At 34.4% G+C, this 12,717-nt stretch overlaps 1 protein-coding gene across 4 annotated transcripts in view; it reads left to right on the forward strand.

The window, feature by feature from the left end:
• Positions 1–970: 970 nt before the first annotated feature.
• Positions 971–12,717, forward strand: part of LOC137491074 (uncharacterized) — a 31,667-nt gene continuing 19,920 nt past the window's right edge. For 2 of the 4 annotated variants that reach the window (XM_087250559.2, XM_088650620.1), the window contains exons 1-2: positions 971–1,010; positions 1,946–2,098. In XM_087250559.2, coding sequence (XP_087106685.1) covers positions 2,014–2,098 — 85 coding nt within the window. In that variant the 5' untranslated portion in view covers positions 971–1,010; positions 1,946–2,013. The remainder of the gene's footprint in view (positions 1,011–1,945; positions 2,099–12,717) is intronic. The other 2 variants (XM_088650619.1, XM_088650621.1) reach the window with 1 other exon arrangement.

Raw genomic sequence — 12,717 nt, forward strand, 5'->3', positions numbered from 1 at the left:
CTGTGACGTGACTTTAGTGGTTCAATTGTAATCGAGTTCCAAGAACATTTTGTGTGCCAGAAAATGTTGAAAAAAGCAGCCATGTCCAAAGTAGGAGCTGTTGAACCATATAGTGGCTGCTTTTTGACACTGTAGCCTATTCTCTATATTTGCATTCAGCAGAAGAAACTCAAACAGGTTTGGCTCAAGTAGTGGATAAGTAAATGACAGAAATGTTTTTTTTTTTTTTATGTGAACTACCCCTTTAATGCTTCTGTAAGTAAGGGTAAATGAAATATTATTACTGAAGATATTGCTAAAGAATGGCAGAAAATCGTGGAACACAGCTAATAAGAGACGACAATTCATTTGAAACAATAAGAAACACTATATAGGCCTATGAAGTTGTAAAAATAGAAAAGAAAATAAGGGGTCATAATTACGAGGATGAGATTTGGACTTAGATATTAATAGGAAGTAATGTGTTGTAGACATGCAAGTCCTCATGAACTGGATAAAACAAGTTTCTCAAAATTGTCTTAAAATGTTTAGATTAAAGGTTTTGATCAACTTTAAATACTAAAGTGTGTGTTTGTGAGAGAGATCTAATCTATTTTAATTTTTATTAATATTTTTTATTTTATCAATCTTTTTATTTTTATTTATCTATTTTTATTTTATTTATTTCTGCGTTTTATCTGTATTATATTTTATATCCATATTTTTTTGCACTACTGCTCTTTTTGCACTGTCTTGTTTTTACGCAGTGTCGTTGCACTGCTTTTGCCAATATGAATGTACAGTTATTTGTCACGCCAATAAAACACCTACAATGTGAGGGAGAGAGAGAGAGAGAAAGAGAGAGAGAGCAGAAATAGTATAAAGTGAAAAACATGGGAGAAATGTATTAATAAGTCATGACTGCAACAGTAAGTGGCAAAAAAACTAAACAAAAAAAAACTTTTATTTTGGCGTGGTGTGTGACGTCATCAGGTGGCGCCGCTTCAGCGCTGTGATTCAACTGGAGAAAGGTTTGTGTTTTTAAATGTTTACGGATATAACCCGATTTAATTAAAGTTTCAGGTTTTTTGTCCGATACTAAATTATGTACCTGCTGTTGGAAATATTATTTAAACCCTTTGTACAGCGTAGTACTATTTTATTCTCAGTAACCGAGGGCTTTTGTTTGTGTGTAATGCGAGTTTTAAAGCAGCGTTTCCCAAACTTTTCAGCCCGCAATCCCAAAAATAACAATTTATTTAGCAGTCTCTATATTGTTTACCATGTTCCTGAAAATATTCTGTCAGAATTAGCATGCAAGTATGACTTCTAAACAACATTAGCACTATCTAATTTACTGTAAACAATGCTGTACTTTGGTAATTATTAGCTGCTAATATGATTTCCACATTTAGAGTTTGCAAATAATACTTTTAGGAAATTTTATTATTAAGGGAAATGTCTGAACACCCAAATATAAAACCAACTTTACCTCAATTATCTATAGAAGTAAAGTTGGTTTTATATTCAGACGTTCCCCTTAATAATATAATTTCATAGAAGTGTTATTTGCAAACTCTAAACAGTGAAATCATATTAGCAGCAAATGACTATCAAAGTACAACATTGTTCAGAGTTAAATAAACAGTGTTAATGCTGTTTTCAAGCCACACTTGCATGCTAATTCCAATCAAATATTCAAAGTAACATGGTAAATAATATAGAGACTTCTAAATAAACAAATGTGTGAATATAAAACCAACTTTACCTCTATGACCCATCAGGGGGTCCCGACCCTTACTTTGAGAACCACTGTTTTAAAGAAACGTTTTACCTGATTTCTTTTTGTTAATTACTCTCATTAATAGAAACTGTTGAAGCAAGTGTTAAAGAGAAGTTATTTTGTTTCTCTTCATTGTTTTATTTATTTTAAACAGGACATTTTTATTGTTTTGTTCATTTTAAGCAGGATAAAGTGTCCAAACACAGAGAAAAACTCCTGCTGAAGCGACTGATGTCCACACTGTTATAAAGATGGCGTTTATTAAAGAGGAGAGTGAAGATGTGAAGATTGAAGAAACATTCACAGTCAAACAGGAAGATCTGCAGGAACAAACAGGTTGATTTTCATTCTCAAACACCAACTCAGTCATTTGATCCTCATTCAGATATATTTTAATAATAGAAATACTAAATTAAATCCATCTTGCAAACCTGAGTGTGCTGCCTAGTTCTCCTAAACGCACACGAGCACTCATTGAAAGACCGAAATAAGTTTCTTTTGTCACTTGTTCTCATGTCTTTTGTATTATTAGTCTCCCATTTTCTCTACCTGCTTAAGGTTATAAAGGTAAAGTTGGTTTTATATTGGCACATTTGTTCATTTAGAAGTCTCTATATTGTTTACCATGTTACTTTGAATATTCGATCGAAATTAGCACGCAAGTATGACTTGAAAACAACATTAACACTGTTTATTTGACTGTGAACAATGATGTACTTTGATAGTCTTTTGCTGCTTATATGATTTCACTATTTAAAGTTTGCAAATAATACTTTTAAAATTTTATTACTAAGGGGAAAGTCTGAATGTGTGAATATAAAACCAACTTTACCTCTATCTTAAGGTTATTGCTTTTCTTGTTCTTCTACTGTTTGTAAAGCGTCCTTGAGCACTGGCACTTTATTAAATAAATAAATACAATCAATTTAAAAAGGTTTAACTGAGCTGGTGATATTTCACCTACAGTATTCTCATAGAAGACTCAACATTTTAAGCCTTAAAAAGTCTTAAATTTACTGACATATTGTGTTGTAGGTCTTAAATCTTTTTTAAACAAGTCTTCATTTTCCTTTGTTCATGTTTTGTTACCCAATCTGGCCAAAACCCATACAATCACCAACAATCCACCTAAATAAATCTTTAAACTTTTTATTAAAAAATGTCATTTTCACTCTAATTTATCTGTTTTAATTATTTTCCTTACAATAACATTTGTTTAAATGTGCTCCATGTATTTACTGCTGAGGACATCGACCTGGACAGATTATTGTGCACAGATTTAGTTTATTGTAGTTTTTTAAACTTTTAAAACATTTGTCCATTTTTTTATGATTATGAAGAATGTTTATGTTTGAATACAAGTAGAGCTTGCTTGTTTTTACACAATATTTAATTTTTTTTCAAAGAAATATCTAAAATAATTTAAAAATATTATTAATTTATTATTGTATTATTAAATGTTTTAAATTATAATATTTTTTTGGACGGGCAAATAAAAATCTTTTTTTATCTGAGCCATTTGAAAAGTTATTTAGCCTTTAGACCTTCATGAGCCTAAAATTTCATTCATAATGGTCTTAAAAATGTCATAAAAAGTCTTAAATTTAACTTGGTAAAACCTGCAGAAACACTGGTTTAAAGTATGTCAAAAATTGTGGATACCCCCAGTATTAAATACGCTGAATGAAATGGACACTTAAGTGATTAGTTATAAAACATTGAACAGTCTGAGAATATTGACCATATTCTTTATACACCAGCAGGCGGCGCCATTGGAATCTTTTTGCTTGAGACTTTTTTTAAAGAATTCATTTTTAGATCCTAAAATCAGAGTTATGCTTCTTAGGCATGGGGCGATAACCATGTTCAAGGTTTACTGCAGTTTGGAAAAGTCAAGGTTTTAAAACTGCCAACATTTTCTGCTGTACCTTTTTTTTTGTAAAGTTTTTTAGGACAACAGTATCTCCTGCAGAAAAGATATCCAAAGATGCCGTTTTAAATCGTAAAGAAATCTGTGATTCGTTTGAATGATTTAGCCTGACATGTTTACTGCTCCAAAATATTTTATAAGTTTCTGAGAAGAAAATTTATTTTAGGTTATCATACCGTCAGAATCTTATACTGGCCCATGCCTAATGCTGCTTGATGTTGCAAAGTCATATTTTCTCATTTTATTATTTTTCTTTGTGTGTATACTGATGAACACACCTGTTTGTAGAGCAAGTAGTGTGACTGTTTTCTGCAGGTTATTATTCCTGATCATTTCCCCAATAGAAAACTGAAGTTCTAAAACAAAAGCATGAGATTAGGTCACAACTATGACATGATTGACAATTGTTGCTGTTTGTCATTGTGCTCTGTTAATCCTGAGAGCGGATGCCAAGTATTTTTAGGGCTTTTCACACTTTAAATTGTTAACCCTGGGTCATTTTAACCCTGGATGAAGAGAATCCGGGGTTATCTGTAATCACGTTCCACACTGCTCATGCTATACCAGGGCTCTGTTCCATTTACCAAGCTTAAAGAAAAAGCCAGGCTTATTTTGGATATGTCAGGTTTATTAATGGCTGAATCAGTTTCATAAATCAAATCTACGATAGTTCAAACTCAGTTACTCTGGCAACTCTGCTGGGAAACCTTGTCCAGGGCAGGTTAACTCTCAGGCTAAGTCTTAATTTCATGCTTAATCAAAGTAATGTTGACATTCACCTGCTGTAATTTGATGCCATTTTAATTCACTGTATAGGCACTTAATAGTAAAGGTATATATTAGGGCTGAAACTGACGATTATTTTAATAATCGATTAATCTGTCGATAATTTTTTTGATTAATTGATGAATCGGATATTAAAAAAAAAAAGAAAAGCATTCATTTTCAACCCTTTATTCAAAAAAGCTCACCTTTGAGCTGTTATAATATAATTAATAATAACAATAATAAAAATAAAAACTTACTAGTTTTGTCCTGTTTTCAATCCAAACATGTAAATTTTTAGATAGATTTATACAAGACACATGAAATAGCATAAAAAATTATGTCTTGTTTTCTGAAAAAGAAATTCATCTAAAAATGAAGTGATCATTTGCTTAAAACAAGTTAAATTATTTGCTAATTGTGTAAAAAAATAATCTTAATGAGATATAATCTCAAACAGAAGTTTTAAGCTTTACTTCATTCGCTCATGCCATTTTTCTTGTCTAGTGTTGATTTAGGATTTTTAGATATTCATGACTGGAAACGAGACTAAATGACTAGAAGAAGAGCTTTTTTTGCAATGCAGCTATACAAGACAACAGATGAAACAAATGATCTAAAAAAGGTGAGTGAATAAAAACGTGTCTTTTGTCTTGCAATGCAAAGTAACTATACCATGCTTTACTACTGTTATTCAGGGCTTAAAGTAAAATTAATTACTTTCTGGCCATTGTACACAGCAAATTCATTGGTGTTAAATTTCAAGTGTTGTGGTAATTCAGAGTAAAGTGTTAAAATTCTAGAGTTAGATAAAGGTAAAATAACCCTCTCGGCGTTAGAAGCTGATTTGCCTCCTTGTCATACAGAGTAACATGTATCTACCTTTGTAGAAAACCCTTGTATTTGAGAAACTAATCAGAGTGTCTGAAATCTCACCACACCCTCATTCACCTGGCCCTTAAATTAGTCAATTAGTTTAGTCCACTAGACAAAGGGAATGACCACAAATAAGTGAATTCAGACACCTGCTGTTGAACACCTGCTGTTATCAAGCACAATCACTGAAGGAATAAGAAATTGAAGGAAGAAATAAAACTACAGACACAGCCTCACACCAAACCAACTGAATTAAAACAGAGGATTAAACAACTCCATTAAATAATAGCATTAGCAGCTTCACTGATTACAGTTTGACTTCATTTCTGTAAGAATATTTGACAATGAACAGAGGTTTATTTTTTTTTAATTAAAAATATTTCATTTGACCTCACCATCATAGAGATCAGAGGCTGCTTATTTGAGCTCTTGAAGCTTTACTCTTATATCCTAATGTTTCTGACTGCTATAGTTGTGTTTCTGAAACTCATTAGCTATAGCAAGAAAGGTCAAGAGAAACTATACTGTTTATGCTTAATTGTTATAGATTCAATTTCAGGTGTTTAATAAGTTGATTCATAAAAATATGCAAATATAATTGTATTAAATCTGCATGGGACAATACTACTGGCAGTCTGCTGCTCTTCATAGAAAATTCAACAAACAATTAGGATGCAATTAATAAATAGAGTGTCATGCACTAAACATTCAAGCTCCAGCTTGCTCTTTATGACACACAGACATCAAGAATCAGGACATGAACCTCAACCGTGGTTGCTAAAAAAAAAAGCTGCATGGTTCATGCCGCAATGCATGCTGGGTGCCAGCATAGTACAAAGCTCCCAGCATGCATTGCAGCATGAATAAATTATGCAGCTTTATGTTCTTACAATCTCTTTCTTTTCCTTTATTTTGTGTTATTTTTGGGAGGTGATATTTCAGTAGTGTTTTTTTTAACTTGATTTTTATTTTTTTGTTTGTGACCATCATTGAGATTCAAAGACTAATTATTGATGTCTGAGTGTTTTTGAGATCTGCCATAGATCAAACATTCTCATTGTAAATATTGTTTTTATTTTATTGGAGCTTCAGTTGTTTCATTTATGTATATTATTTATTTCTCACACATAACTAATATGATACTGAAATAGAAAACAAGCAGGAAAGGATGGATATGATATCATTAATAATCTCTTCAGACTGACACTATAATTTTCTTTCAGCTTTCCATGCTATATGTTTAAATAGTGTAATTAACACTAACTATAGCAGCCAAAATAAAAGACATTTATAGCAAGAAGTTGAAGAGCCTGACTAAAGCAGACTCTGTCCTCCATCATGGTGACTTCAATGAACTTTAGAAATTTCATTAAGAGCTTTTGTTCACATGACAGAAATAAAGCCAAAGGTCAGTAATAAGTGAAGCTCCATGATAAGTTGTTTAATGTGATGAGTTGTTTTAAAGATGTTGAAAAATAACATTTTTTATTGTGTAATTTGTTTTATTTTTATTGATTATTATTTTATTTAGAGTTTTTTTTTCTCAGTTGATTTCATCTTTGGTTTTGGCTTGTGTTTTTCTGTCCTTCAGTGATTCTGCTTGTTAACAGTTGTTCGTCAACAATTCTCAATCCTCCTTTAATTAGACACTTAATTGTCTCATTAACTTTATCACTGTCTGAGTGTTCAGCCCTCTGTAGTGAGGACACTAGTGAGGATTTTGCTGTGGAATTTAAGGCTTACGTGTGTTCGAATGAAAAATACAGACTATGGGATTTGTTTTTAACAAAAATATTCTGGAAACTGAATTTACGAATGTAAAATGTTGAAAACAGCAGATTACTGGCAACCACTGCTGCCAGTAATTTGACATACATTTAACAGATATTTTACACAATAGGAGTTTGCTAATTAACACTCTGGGTGTTAAAAAATTTAACACTTTCAAAAATGTTATTTTAACACTTATAGTGGTTCCCATATAAACACTGAGGGAGTGTTAATTTTAACTCTAAGGTAGTTAAATCTACCAAATCTAAAATTTGCAGTGTGAGATCGATAAAAATACAGACTGTTGAATGTGCTTTTAACAGAAATATTCTGTAAACTGAATTTATGAATGTTAAAAACAGCAGATTACTGGCAACCACAGCTGCTGGTATTTTTCCGTAAAATCTAAAAATGTAAAAAAAAAAAAAAAAAAAAAAGAAAAACAGCTAAACAGTTTTTGTGTCACCATTTTGTGGAGGATAATAGCGTCTCTGTTCAAGTCCAAGATGAACTGAGAAAATCTGATGTTATGCTGCATCTTCTTTTGTTTAAAGGTAACTGTGTAGTTACTAATGCAGTCAAAATCTGTTTGCTAATTGCAATCACACATGAAAACATTATTGCATCTAAAGACTTTACATTTTTGTGCACTAAGCTATGATTTCGTAAAATAAACAATGTGTTAGTTCATGAAATATGATTAATTTTCGTAAATTTATACAGTTATATAAAAAAGATTCTGGCAACCACAGCTGCTGGTATTTTTTCGGAAATTTAACAGATATTTTACACAATAAGAGTTTGCTAATTAACACTCTCTTGGTGTTGACAATGTTAACACTTTTAAAAGTGTTATTTTTAACACTTATAATGATTCCCATATAAACTCTGAGGGAGTGTTAATTTTAACTCCAAGGTAGGTTAATCTACTATCTAAAATTTGCAGTGTACCTTGCTTTACTACTGTTATTCAGGGCTTAAAGTATTCCGGCACCATGCCGGATCTCCGGCGTGCGGCCATGAGGGGAAAAAAAAAATTCAGAGCCTGCATATACGGTTTAATTATAGGGATCCTCAAAATAACCGATTAACCGTTAACCGAAAGAGTGCGTTTGTAACCGATTAATGGAATCAGTTAAACGATCAAAAAATATACTTTATATATTTTTAAAGTTTGGCTGCATAAGGGGCGTCTGTTAAATGGTTTACTAACGACCGCGAGTGTTTTGCTGTTGCGTGCTGTGTGCTCGAGCGGGAAAAAGCGTTTTACTTCAGTCTCGTCTTTTTTATTCTTCAATCAAATGAAAACACTGCAGGGTTTCTGTTGAGTGACAGCAGTGTTTGGGTTGTCAAGGCGACTATGGCAAACTTTTAATTATGAAGGAGACTTGTGGTCGCTGTTACATCCAGAGCTGTATTACTTCACAGATCTTGAATATGACAGCAACATGACTCGCGCACACCAGCTGATTCAGTCGTTTTCCAGTGACATAAAAAAGAATGCCGGGCTTCTTTTTTTGTCACAAATGTTGCCAAGGACTACATTTATGAATATAATGTTAAAGGCGATTCAGCGAGTTCAAATTCAGCCATGAAACTTGTTGGAAAACCTGTTACATTGCCAATTTGGGAACATTTTGGATTCGTGCCGAACGAGAAAGGCGAACCAATAATTTAGATGAAGCTATTTGTAGGGCTTGTTTTTTTTATTTAAAAAATTCAATAAATAAATTAATAGATAAATAAATAAATAAATAAATAAAACACCTTACGGATAGGATGCAACAAAGAAAAAGCATGTTTTTAATCATTCTTTATAATCTGATTCATAGCCTACATGTAATAAACCCATATTGTGCCAACAAGAACAAGCTCTAAAAGGTAAAAGTTTAAAGTGAGAGGAGTTATTGATATGTTATTAATATTAGTTGTATTATTAGTCTCCCTTTTCTCTACCTTCTTAAGGTTTTTGCTTTTCTTCTTTTTTTACTGTCTGTAAAGGGTCCTTGAGCACTGGTGCCATATAAAATAAACAAAAACAATAAAAACATTTGTAGCATATTATATTTTTATCTTCATCTTTTCTATCTTTTGTGTGGGGTTTGTAAAAGCTTTGCCCTTGTCTCGTGCAGGTCTTCATCACATTGTCTGTAGTTGCAACTTTCATTTTCTCTGTCTCCTCATAAACTTCTTTACTTTACTTCTTTACTGTAAACATGACATCGTCTTCATTTTGTGTTATGTGGATGGCTAGTGGCTTAAACGAATCCGGTAGTCCTCGGAGAACCATCGCTATGGTTAGTCAATGCTGTGTACATGTTTATTATGCGTGGTTTACTTTTGCCTGAATAAAGCTCTTTCAGTATTTTTAGGGCTCCTGTCATTGGCAGCATTGTGTCTTACTAGTGAAAGGCTTTTATCATCGATCAGTTCAGCATAACAATCAGTGTTTTTCCGCCTGTCCTCATGTAGTTGCTCCGCTTCAGCATCAGTAGGCTGATGCAGTATAGTTTCTTTTAGCTTCAGAGTGTGTAAATATCCTAGAAATCTCGTCTCCCATAGATCAAATTTTTCTTCTGATCCATCGAACATAAACTGCGGCGCTAGATATCCTCCCGCTCTGCTTACCATCTTTCCTAACTTTGCACCTGAATACGTCGCGTTAACTTTGCTTTCTTGAAAACGATCGCTAGTCTCGCTGCCTGGGCCCATAACCTGTTGAGCTTGGAGTGCGTAGCTTAAGCACTAGACAGAACGAATCGTTTCATCCCCGTCTTTTATTACACACTTTCACATGCTCTCTCTGTACAGCATGACCACGAGACGGTAACACTTCTGTTTATCAACAGTATAACGTGGAGACGTTAAGCACGTAAACAACATGACGTCATCACTACAGTAACGTAATGCACTGAAGCATAATTATGAACCCTTCAGTGATTAATATTAATACAATGAGTAAGAGTGCCAGTATTTATATAATATAATCCATAATAGACGTAGTGGAGAAAACTCGCACCAAAGGCACACTCGTGTCTGGATCCAATATTATTGCTTAAACAGATAAGAGGAGAGGAAATTTCAGCACAACAGGTCAAATTTACAAAGTGAGAGAGAGGCAGAGATGAAGTTTTACAGCATTTCTCCGTATAGTGAAATAGTGGCTCGTGTGCTGTGCAGCCTTCAATTGCCCTCGCCTCCATCCTAGTATTGCGACATCGCGCATAGGAGATGAATGACGTCAGTACGTAATAACCAGTTATGATCTATTACTGAACCAATACCGATCATTTTGGCACCCCTAGTAATGAGTAACGATGCAGCAAATTAAAAGTTTATCGGAGTAAAAGTATTAAACTCATCGAAAATATGTACTGAAGTAAAAGTGTAAGTAAGAGAAAAAAACAATACTCCGGTAAAGTACAGATACTGCCTTTTAGTACTTAAGTACAGTACATGACCTTTTTTAATTAAAAAATATTAAATACTCACCATCATCTTGGTTCACAATCCTTTCCAAGCATCACATCTGAACTTCCACAATTTGAAATTTTATTCTCCTCTTTTCAACTCCCTACAACTTCAGAAATTTGTAATCTTATTTCCAAATCTAAAGGCCCATGCACACCGAGATGTTTTTTTCTCGCGTTTTCCGTCGACGTTTAATGCCTCGTGACTAAATAAAGGGCGTCAATGTGATTGTGCACACCAACGCGCAAAACGCCAGGCGCAAAAGTGGCATTTTTTAAAAAACGCCTCATGCTCGTTTTTTTGTTTTGACGCACGGCGTCAAAACCTTCTCCACCAATCAGATCTGCACTTTAGTTCATGTGCACAAGGCTGCTGAAGTTACCATAAACAGCACTTGGAGGCGCTCAAGCACAAAACTGTCAATGCGAGCGCACATTGAAGAAGATGCCCAGAGGCGATATGAACGTGGAGCTGCTTATTGCTCTGTGAACACTAATCATTTCTTCATCACTAGAGCAGGAGCTGCTGCTTGAACCATCCATGCTTGTTCGAGTCACCAGTAAATTTAGCAACAAGCGTGTGAACGTCCGCTCCTCCACTTCTTCTGTGTTATAAACAGGTGTCAGAAGCTTATAGTTGTGTAGCGCCATCTAACGTCAAAAGAGTGATTTAGCATACTCGTCTGCTTGACGCCAGTAAAAAGCGCTTGGGTTTGAACACTAAAAAACGTCTCGTAAAACGCTGACAATAAACGCAAACTAAAAACGTCCCGGTGTGTATGAGCCTTTAGTCATCTTCCTCTCATTTAGATCCTCTCCCCACTGTTCTGGTTATAGCCTGTCTCCCTTCCCTCATCCCTCTCATTTTAGCCATTATTCACTCTTCTCTTTCTACTGGAACTGTTCCTGCTTCCTTTAAAACTGCAGCAATTACTCCAACACTCAAAAAACCGGGTTCAGGCCCATCTAATTTTAATAATTTACGACCTATTTCTAATCTACCATTTATTTCTAAAATCCTTATCTCAGAATAACCTGTATGAACAGTTCCAGTCTGGTTTCCTGATTAAAATCACCAATGACCTTTTTATGGCAGCTGATTCTGGACTAATATCTATTCTCATTCTCCTCGACCTGAGTGCGGCCTTTGACACTATTTGTCACAGCACCCTCATCAATAGACTATCCACTTTAGGCATCATCAATACCCCACTTGACGGGTTTAAATCTTATCTCTGTGGCCACAGCTCATTAAACTCAAATCATTCACTTCTCAGCATTTTACAGTATCTTCGGGTGTTCCCCAGGGCTCAGTCCTGGGGCCCCTACTTTTTATCATCTATCTCCTTCCATTTGGTAATATTCTCTGTAAATATAACATACATTTTCACTGCTATGAGGATGACACCCAGCTCTATCTCTCTGGCAAACCCTCTTCTTGTTTTCCACCTACATCCCTTACAGTCTGCTTAGCAAAAAATCAAGTCCTGGCTCTCTCTTAACTTCCTCAAACTAAATAGTTCAAAAACTGAGGTTTTGCTTCTTGGTACCAAACCAACACTCTCAAAAACGGACAGCTTTTCTCTTTCAATTGAAGATTGTTCCATCTATCCCTCTAAACAAGTTAAGAGTCTGGGTGTCATCCTTGACAGCACCCTATCTTTTGATTCTCACATCAATAACATCACCCGGTCTGCTTACTTCCACCTACGCAACATCAACCGACTCCGCCCTTCTCTTACCCCTCATGCCACTGCTGTTCTCGTTCATAGCCTTGTCACATCTCGTTTAGATAACTGCAACTCTCTCTTCTCTTTGGTCTCACTCATAAATCTCTCCGTAAGCTTCAGTTGGTCCAGAACTCAGCTGCCCGTATCATCACCTTTATGCAGATGCTGTACAGGTATGTCTCATGTCTGAGAGGTAAATATTCAGCTGTTTGTTCGGCTGTTACCTCAGAACTTTTTTTCTGATGCATTTACCAGTCAGGCACAGAATGAACAAGTATTCCCTGTCTGCTTTACAAATTTTAGAAAAACATGTAATTTTGAATACGAATAAAAATGGCCATTTACAGCTTTCAAATGTGTGTCTTATTAATATGACCAAAATGACTTTTATGAGAAACTTGGAAAACTCAACTG

The sequence above is a fragment of the Danio rerio genome, chromosome 4 (assembly GCF_052040795.2).
Source record: "Danio rerio strain M-AB ecotype USA chromosome 4, GRCz13ab, whole genome shotgun sequence".
Lineage (NCBI taxonomy): Eukaryota > Metazoa > Chordata > Actinopteri > Cypriniformes > Danionidae > Danio > Danio rerio.